Source organism: Malaclemys terrapin, chromosome 15 (genome assembly GCF_027887155.1).
Source record: "Malaclemys terrapin pileata isolate rMalTer1 chromosome 15, rMalTer1.hap1, whole genome shotgun sequence".
NCBI lineage: Eukaryota > Metazoa > Chordata > Testudines > Emydidae > Malaclemys > Malaclemys terrapin.
Window position 1 is genome coordinate 8,131,302 of NC_071519.1, and position 9,243 is coordinate 8,140,544.

General features: G+C 49.6%; 1 protein-coding gene across 1 annotated transcript; it reads left to right on the top strand.

Annotated features, from left to right (window-relative positions):
- Positions 1-1,798: 1,798 nt before the first annotated feature.
- LOC128823080 (myb/SANT-like DNA-binding domain-containing protein 2) lies at positions 1,799-4,106 on the top strand. The gene is made up of 2 exons (XM_054005165.1): positions 1,799-2,362; positions 3,566-4,106. Exons 1-2 carry the CDS (start codon positions 1,819-1,821, stop codon positions 3,976-3,978), a joined length of 957 nt encoding a protein of 318 aa, XP_053861140.1. The 5' UTR covers positions 1,799-1,818; the 3' UTR covers positions 3,979-4,106.
- Positions 4,107-9,243: the final 5,137 nt, after the last annotated feature.

The window sequence follows — 9,243 nt, forward strand, 5'->3', positions numbered from 1 at the left end:
ACCAGTCCTGAGGCACAGGGAGGTGGACAGCCCCGACATCAGCCCCCGCTTTCCTCACTGGCTCAGTTCAGCACAGCAGTCTCTGTCACATACACATTCATGCACACTCACATCTGCCTGCTTAGCTCTGTGTCACTGGTGCTGGAACAGGGAGGTTTAGAGGGCCATGCCCCCCCACTCTTTACCAGCTGTTAGGACAAATGATGGAGGGGGGAAAAGTCTTGGGGGGGAAGAGGTGTTCTGTGGGTGTGGCCTCAGGGGGAGAAGTGGTGTGAATGTGGGTCCTTGGGGAAGGGGTGTCATGGAAGCACCACAGTTCAGACAATGGTGCCCCCCCCCCACTGTAAGGAAGCTTCCACTGCCCCTGCTCTGTGTTCGTAGAGCGGGAGAGAGCAGCATTCCATGGTAGTGATTTGCTCCCTGGGGCTCCGGCAGTAGGGCTCAGGAGGCGATTTAAAGGGCCCGGGGCTCAGGTCACTGCAGGGAGCCCTGGGCCCTTTAAATCACCAGCCTGGGGAAGCCGGTCCGGTCCGGCACAGTGTACCAGCTCTTGCCGGTGCGCCATACGGGAATGTACCGGCTTACTTTCATCTCTGGAAGGTCCTCACATGGATTAATAATTGATTAAAAGATAGGAAACAAAGGGTAGGAATAAATGGTCAGTTTTAAGGATGGAAACAGGTAACTACTGGTGTCTGTACTGGAACCAGTGCGATTCAACATATTCATAAACGATCTGCTAAAAAGTGAGGTGACAAAATTTGCAGATAATCCAAAACTACTGAGGATAGTTAAGTCCAAAGCAGACTGTGAGGAGTTAAAAAGAGATTTCACAAAACGGGGTAAAAGGGCAAAAAAGTGGCAGATGAAATTCAATGTTAATAAATGCAAAATGATATAATTTGGAAAACATAATCCCAACTGTACATATAAAACGATGGGATGTAAAATAGCTGTTGCAACTCAAGTGAGAGATCTTGGAGTCACTGTGGATAGTTCTCTGAAAACATCCACTCAATATGCAGCGGCAGTCAACAAAGCAAACAGAATGTTGGGAATCATTAAGAAAGGGATAGATAATAAGACAGAAAGTCTTATTGCCATTGTATAAATCCGTGGTATGCCCATATCTTGACTGCTGCATGCAAATATGGTCACCCCATCTTAAAAAAGATGTATTGGAATTGGAAAAGGTTCAGAAAAGGGGTATGGAGTGTCTGCCATATGAGGAGAGAATAATAAGACTGGGACTTTTCAGCTGGAAAAAAGATGACTAAATGGGGATATGATAGCGGTCTAGAAAATCATGACTGGAGTGGAGAAAGTAAATAAGGAAGTGTTACTTATTCCTTCTCCCATAGATAAGAACCTCACTTCTTGCATCTGAAGAAGTGAGGTTCTTACCCATGAAAGCTTATGCTCCCAATACTTCTGTTAGGCCTGGTCTACACTACGACTTTAATTCGGATTTATCAGCTTTAATTCGAATTAACCCTGTAACCGTTCACACAACGACACCATTTAATTCGATGTAAAGGGCCCTTTAAATCGATTTCTGTACTCCACCCCAACGAGCGGAGTAGCGCCAAAATCGATTTTAGCAATTCGAATTAGGGTTAGTGTGGCCGCAATTCGATGGTATTGGCCTCCGGGAGCTATCCCACAGTGCATCATTGTGACCGCTCTGGACAGCAATCCGAACTCGGATGCACTGGCCAGGTAGACAGGAAAAGCCCCGCGAACATTTGAACTTCATTTCCTGTTTGCCCAGCATGGAGAGCACAGGTGACCACAGATACCTCATCAGCACAGGTAACCATGCAGGCTGATAATCGAAAAAGAGCACCAGCATGGACCGTGAGGGAGGTACTGGATCTGATCGCTATATGGGGAGAGGATTCAGTGCTTGCAGAACTTCGTTCTAAAAGACGAAATGCAAAAACTTTTGAAAAAATTTCCAAGGGCATGATGGAGAGAGGCCACAATAGGGACTCTGAGCAGTGCCGCGTGAAGGTCAAGGAGCTCAGACAAGCCTATCAAAAAACAAAGGAGGCAAACGGTCGCTCCGGGTCAGAGCCGCGGACATGCCGCTACTACGCCGAGCTGCATGCAATTCTAGGGGGGGCTGCCACCACTACCCCACCTTTGTTCGTGGATTCTGGGTCGGGGATAGTCTCGACGCCTGAGGATTCTGCCGATGGGGTAGAGGAGGAGGGGGAGGAGGAGGAGGATGAGCTTGCAGAGAGCACACAGCACTCCATTCTCCCCAACAGCCAGGATCTTTTTATCACCCTGACTGAAGTACCCTCCCAAGCCTCCCAAGCCAGTACCCAAGACTCTGACCCCATGGAAGGGACCTCAGGTGAGTTTACCTTTTAAAATATAAAACTTGTTTTAAAAGCAAATGGTTTTTAATGATTACTTTGCCTGACTTTGCATTCGCGGTCAGTTCAGCTACTGGAAAAGTCTGTAGCTACAGGAAAAGTCTGTTAACGTGTATGGGGATGGAGCGGAAATCCTCCAGGGACATCTCCATGAAGCTCTCCTGGAGGTACTCCGAAAGCCTTGCCAGAAGGTTTCTGGGCAGTGCATCCTTATTCCCTCCTCCATGGTAGGACACTTGACCACGCCATGCTTGCAGCAAGTAATCTGGTATCATTGCCTGACAAAGCCTGGCAGCGTATGGTCCCGGTGTTTGCTGGCATTCAAGCAACATCCGTTCTTTATCTTGTTGTGTAATCCTCAGGAGAGTGATATCACTCCTGGTAACCTGGTTGAAATACGGTAACTTAATTAAGGGGACAGAGGTGGCCGTTCCTACTGGGCTGTTTGCCTGTGGCGGAAAATAAATCCTTCCCTGCAGTTAGCCAAGCGCAGATGGGAAATTGGCCCTGAGTTTTTCGCGTTTGGCTAGCAGGGATCTTCCCTGTTACCAGCCACGCGGTGGGGGGAGGGGTACCGTGATCATCCCAGAGAATTCATGGCGAGGGGGGGGGTCGGCGGCGGGGGGGTGGGTAGTTTGGTGCCTGCAGGGATCTTCCCTGTTACCAGCCACGCGGTGGGGGGAGGGTACCGTGATCATCCCAGAGAATTCATGGCTGGGGGGGGGGTCGGCGGCGGGGGGGTGGGTAGTTTGGTGCCTGCAGGGATCTTCCTGCAGGGTTAGTTTGTTTTCTGGTGCTGCTGAATGTTAACAGAAAAACCGCAGCACTCTACTTGCCTGAAGGGGCCCAGACAAGCCCCACCACACTGCCCCCCCTCCCCCCAACTGGCTGAGATTGGCTAGGCTTCTGCAGCACTCTACAAGCTATGCTTGGTATGTGGGAAAGCACGGCGCAGAAGCTTACCATGGCCGCATGCAAGCCGAATTCTGTTGCCCAGACCTGTGATTGATCTCTAGCAGCAAAGCCACAGGCACTCAGCATTAAGAGGCAAAATGCGACCTTGCACAGAAATCACATGTGCTATGTAATGTGAACAGTGTTGGTCACCGTGAAAGAGTATAAGCATTGTTCTGCAAAATGTAGCTTTTAAAACAATTCTCTCTTTTTTCCCCTCCCTACAGCAGTTGCAAATTCCTCAAGCCTCCCTCCTCCATCCCGAAGGTTATCACAGATAAGGCGTCGTAAGAAGAAGACGCGGGAGGACATGTTTTCTGAAATTATGCAATCCAGCAGGAGTGACAGAGCTCATCTGAATGAGTGGAAGGAAACAGTTTCAAAGTATAGGAAAGAAGTCAGTGAACGTGAGGACAGGAGGGACCAACGTGAGGAGAGGAGGGACCAACGTGAGGAGAGGAGAGACGATCGAGATGAGAGATGGCGGCAGGAAGACCAGAGGATGAAGGATGCAACGCTGGGGCTGCTCCGGCGTCTGGTGGAGGTTCAGGAACGGCTGCTGGAAAACAGACTGCCACTTCAGCCCCTGTTCCACCCTCCCCCTCCCCATGTTCCGTATCCTCCTCACCCAGACGTGTAAGAACGCGGGGGGGAGGCTCCGTACACCTTCCCATTCCACCCCAGTAGACAGCCCGAGCAAAAGGCTGTCATTTTTTTAACCTTTTCTTTGTGGCTTTTTCCTTCCCAGCAATCCTCCTCCCAAATACCACCCGGGTTCCCTCCCTCTTTTTCTAATCTATTAATAAAGAATAAATGATTTTTAAATGATAGTGACTTTATTTGGTTTGAAAGAAAGCTGGGGGAAGGGGCAGGGTGGGTTCCTTACAGAAAATCAGTCAGTAAAGGGGGAGGGTTTTCATGAAGGAGAAACAAACAGATATTTCACACGGTAGCCTGGCCAGCCATGAAACTGGTTTTCAAAGCTTCTCTGATGCACAGCGCTTCATGGTGTGATCTTCTAATCGCCCTGGTGTCTGGCTGCGCATAATCAGCAGCCAGGCGATTTGCCTCAGCCTCCCACCCCGCCATAAAGGTCTCCCCCTTACTTTCACAGAGATTGTGGAGCACACAGCAAGCAGAAATAACAATGGGGAGATTTCTTTGGCTGAGGTCAGAGCGAGTCAATAATGATCTCCAGCGGCCTTTTAAACGGCCAAATGCACATTCTACCACCATTCTGCACTTGCTTAGCCTGTAGTTAAACAGCTCCTGACTCCTGTCCAGGCTGCCTGTGTATGGCTTCATAAGCCATGGCATTAAGGGGTAGGCTGGGTCCCCAAGAATAACTATGGGCATTTCAATATCCCCAACGGTTATTTTCTGGTCCAGAAAGTAAGTCCCTTGCTGCTGCCCTTTAAACAGAGTAGTGTTCCTGAAGACGCGAGCGTCATGAACCCTTCCCGCCCAGCCCGCGTTGATGTTGGTGAAACGTCCCTTGTGATCCACAAGTGCTTGCAGCACCATTGAAAAGTACCCCTTGCGGTTTATGTACTCGGTGGCTTGGTGCTCCGGTGCCAAGATAGGGATATGGGTTCCGTCTATTGCCCCACCACAGTTAGGGAATCCCATTGCAGCAAAACCATCCACTATAGCCTGCACATTTCCCAGAGTCACAAACTTTCGTAGCAGCACCTGAGTGATTGCTTTGGCTACTTGCATCACAGCAGCCCCCACAGTAGATTTGCCCACTCCAAATTGATTCCCGACTGACCGGTAGCTGTCTGGCGTTGCAAGCTTCCACAGGGCTATTGCCACGCGCTTCTCAACTGTGAGGGCTGCTCTCATCTTGGTATTCTGGCGTTTCAGGGCAGGGGACAGCAAGTCACAAAGTTCCATGAAAGTGCCCTTACGCATGCGAAAGTTCCGCAGCCACTGGGAATCGTCCCAGACCTGCAACACTATGCGGTCCCACCAGTCTGTGCTTGTTTCCCGGGCCCAGAATCGGCGTTCCATGGATAGAATCTGCCCCATTAACAACATGATCTCCAAAGCACCGGGGCCTGTGGTTTCACTGAATTCTGTATCCGTGTCTGTGTCCATGTCCTCATCATGCTGCCGCCGCCGCTGCCTCCTCGCCTCGTTTTTCTGGTCCTGGCTGAGCATAAACTCCACGAGAACGCGCGAGGTGTTTGCAATATTCATGAGTGCTGTCTTGACCTCAGCGGGCTCCATGCTTGCCGTGGTATGGAGTCTACAGTGTTCACCCACCCAGGAAAAAAGGCGCGAAAATGGTTGTCTGCCGTCCGTTGCTTTCATGCAGGGAGGGAGGGAGGGAGGGAGGAAGTGAGGCTGTACCCAGAACCACCTGCGACGATGTTTTTTGTCCCATCAGGCACTGGGATCTTAACTCACAATCCCAATGGGCGCGGGAGACTGCGGGAACTATGGGATAGCTATGGAATTGCTACCCACAGTGCAACGGTGCAGAAATCGACGCTAGCCCCGGTACTTGGACGCACACCACCGAATTACTGTGCTAGTGTGGCCGCACTCATTTCGACTTTATACAACCTGTTTCTCAAATCCGAATTATCTAAATTCGGATTAATCCCGTAGTGTAGACATACCCTTAGTCTTACAGGTGCCACGGGATCCTCTGTTGCTTTTTACAGATTCAGACTAACACGGCTACCCCTCTGCTACTTATTCCTTCTCATACACAAGGACTAGGAATCACCCGATGAAATTACTAGGCAGCACATTTAAAACAAACAAAAGGAAGTATTTTTTCACACAACGCACAGTCAACCGGTGGAACTTCTTGCCAGAGGAAGTTGTGAAGGCCAAGACTATAACAGGGTTCAAAAAAATGAGCTAAAAAAATGAGCATGGATGATAGGCTATTAGCCAGGATGGATGGGGACAGTGTCCCTAGCCTCTGTTTGCCAGGAGGTGGGAATGGGTGACAAGGGATAGATCACTTGATGATTACTTGTTCTGTTCAAAGAACAGGAGTACTTGTGGCACCTTAGAGACAAACACATTTATTAGAGCATAAGCTTTCGTGGACTACAGCCCACTTCTTCGGATGCAAGTGGGCTGTAGTCCACGAAAGCTTATGCTCTAATAAATTTGTTAGTCTCTAAGGTGCCACAAGTACTCCTGTTCTTTTTGTGGATACAGACTAATACGGCTGCTACTCAAACTTGTTCTGTTCATTCCTTCTGAAGCACCTGACTTTGGCCACTATGAGAAGACAGGATACTGGGCTAGATGGACCCACTACGGCCGTTCTTATGGCCTTATGCTTCTTTCATATAGATGCCTGGGATTCTGCCTCACAATGTGTCCCTGAGGTCTCAGCCAAAATGCCCCAGACAGGCAAACACTCTGGGCTCCTGAAGCCTCTGCCACCCATGTAGTGCCCTGTGGCTCATCCCTAACCCTTGATGCTGCTCCTTTCCACAGAATGTGGACCATTATGGGGACACAGATCTGAGACTTTGAGAGATACAGATTGTTTGAGAAATCAGAGTGTAGTAAACCATGCAGCCACCCCCTAAATCAGGGGCCTGTTCAAGCCCTAAGTCTGGGCTACCAGAATCCCTTCCACAGAGCAAGTTGCCACAGATTGCAGCCTGAAAATAGGCATGTGAAACTAACTCCTGTTCTCCCTGTCAGGGTCTGCCTTAAACCAAATGGCACCCCAGGCAAGACGCGTCTTCGGTGCCTGCCCCCAATCTCTTAAACTTTTGAATATCTTATTTTTCATTGCATTTGTAGCTCATTTCATGATTTTGATTCACAATTTGGATGCATGATTTTCTCTGTCATATAAGATGATACATTTGCATGCTAGGATCTGTAAACCTGTATTTATTCATGCCATATATAAGCAAGTAAATCAAATTCATTTCCTCTAAGCTTACAGAAACTTTTTAATTTTAACAGTAACTGAAATGAACTAATATCTAGAAATCAAACTGTCACCAATACAGGGTGGATCAGTATTAAATAGTCTTACAGTAAGAGATAGCCTTAGAATGTTAACCATAGTCCTTTAGTTCAAAGGTCGCTTTTCTCGCCTTTGCCCTCATGAACTGAAGCGCAGCATTAGGGAGATCCAAAGATTGACCAATAGCATTTTCAAGTGCTATGTTGGTCTCTCATTGGCCATCATCGATTGAAGATATGGTTTAATGAGCTGGAGTTTCAAGGTGAGGGTAGCTCTGTCCACTGCCTTCCATTGTGCTGCTGGGCACCCAGTCCCTGGTGGCCAATATGTGAAGCTGGAAGAAGAGAGTGGGGTGGCAAGTGGTGGCAGGACTTTTGCCACCAGGGTCTAGCTGCCCAACTTCCTCCTCATACCACTGGGCCCCCGTCACCTTCAGGTAACCCAGGAACTATGGCAGGAATAGGGCGAGGAAGCAAGTAAAGCTGAGCAAGGAAGGCAAAAGTTAATCTTGCCTTCATGGGCCGCTCACAATGATGTCATTTTTCTGTGCCAAGCTGACAAAAACATTCCCGACAGAAAAACAGTAGGCTAAAGAGCAACCTAGCAGCTGCTGAAGTAGTTCAGTTGGGTAAGTGCTAGACTGAAGATCTACAGGTTCCTGGGCTTTGGGATGCTCTTTTATCCCACTTTGTGCAGGGGTGGGATGCTTTCTGACAGTGCAGCAGTGCCTTTAACTGCCACGAGTCCCTCATTTCAGGCTATGCAGCAGGAAAAGACAGCATGGGCTTCTGCACCGAGTTGGCCCACTGGACTTTTCATTCTTCTCTTGCTCTTTGTTAGCAAGGGGAAGAAAAAGAAGCTCTCCTTCAAGCAAGAATCACAAGGGCAACATAAGGATCACTTCCTGAACACCCGTACCAGCCTTCTTCTCTAGCAGCTGACCTATCGAAGAGCTGCCACCTCTTTCTCTAGGTTTGCCCTCGCTGTGTGCCAGGGTGAGTGCCAGCAAAGTGGATGGAAGTTGAAGGGGGAGGGGCAGAACACTGTAAGAGGGTTTCTGTAGTGTAATGGTTATCACATTTGCCTAACATGCAAAAGGCCCCTGGTTCAGCCAGGCAGAAACATGCAGGCTTCCTTTTCCCAGATCCCCTTGCTGTCCAGGAAGACGCTCCTCCTTCTGCTATTGGCTCCTCCCTGGGATAACTCCAACCACCGCATGACAGAAGGTGGTGACATCAGCAGAGAAAGCGCTTTGGCATCAGTCTGGAGAACCTAGGCGTGTCACCTTTTGGGCAGTTAGGCGTGTCACCTTTTAGAGGCTTGTGGCTTGGCCTCCTCTGCCCTTGGAGGTTGGCCTATAGAGGCCATCACTTCCTGCTGGCTTCCTTTGTGTGACTTTCAAAAGGAGGAAGTAAGACAGGAATGGGGCAATAGAGGAAAGTCAAGCTGAGGAAATCAGGGAAGAAGCTATGCAACAAAGTGGGGATAGTAGAGCACTACCATTCATTCTGCCAAAGCCTGGGGAGGTGTGTTTGGCTTCTGGGAGGTAGAATCCTGTCCCTGCCTCTTGGCATCCCAGAGATGGCTATTTGCAGCCCAGGAGAAGAAGAGGGGTTCTGGGTGGAAGGAAGACAAACAAAGCTGAGTCCTAGTTTGTGTAAGTGGGGGAATGGTCCCGCTATTGTGGGGAACTTTCCTGGCTTCTGCACTACCTTGGTGAAGTGGGCTAGCAAAAGGATCTGAGTCCTTGCTCCCACTCCCTTTACCCAGAGGCCTCCCTGCCCTCAAGGACTCCCCTTGCACTCTCCTGTCTGGCAGAGTCCTTGTAACCCCAACAAGGCTGGGCCCAGGATTCCTGGGGGGCTCAACCCCCAACCCTGCTGTGGTCACCCAGGACAGGGGCTAGGGTGTCCCCACTCCGGGGTGCTCTCTCTGCACTGGGCACCTCCC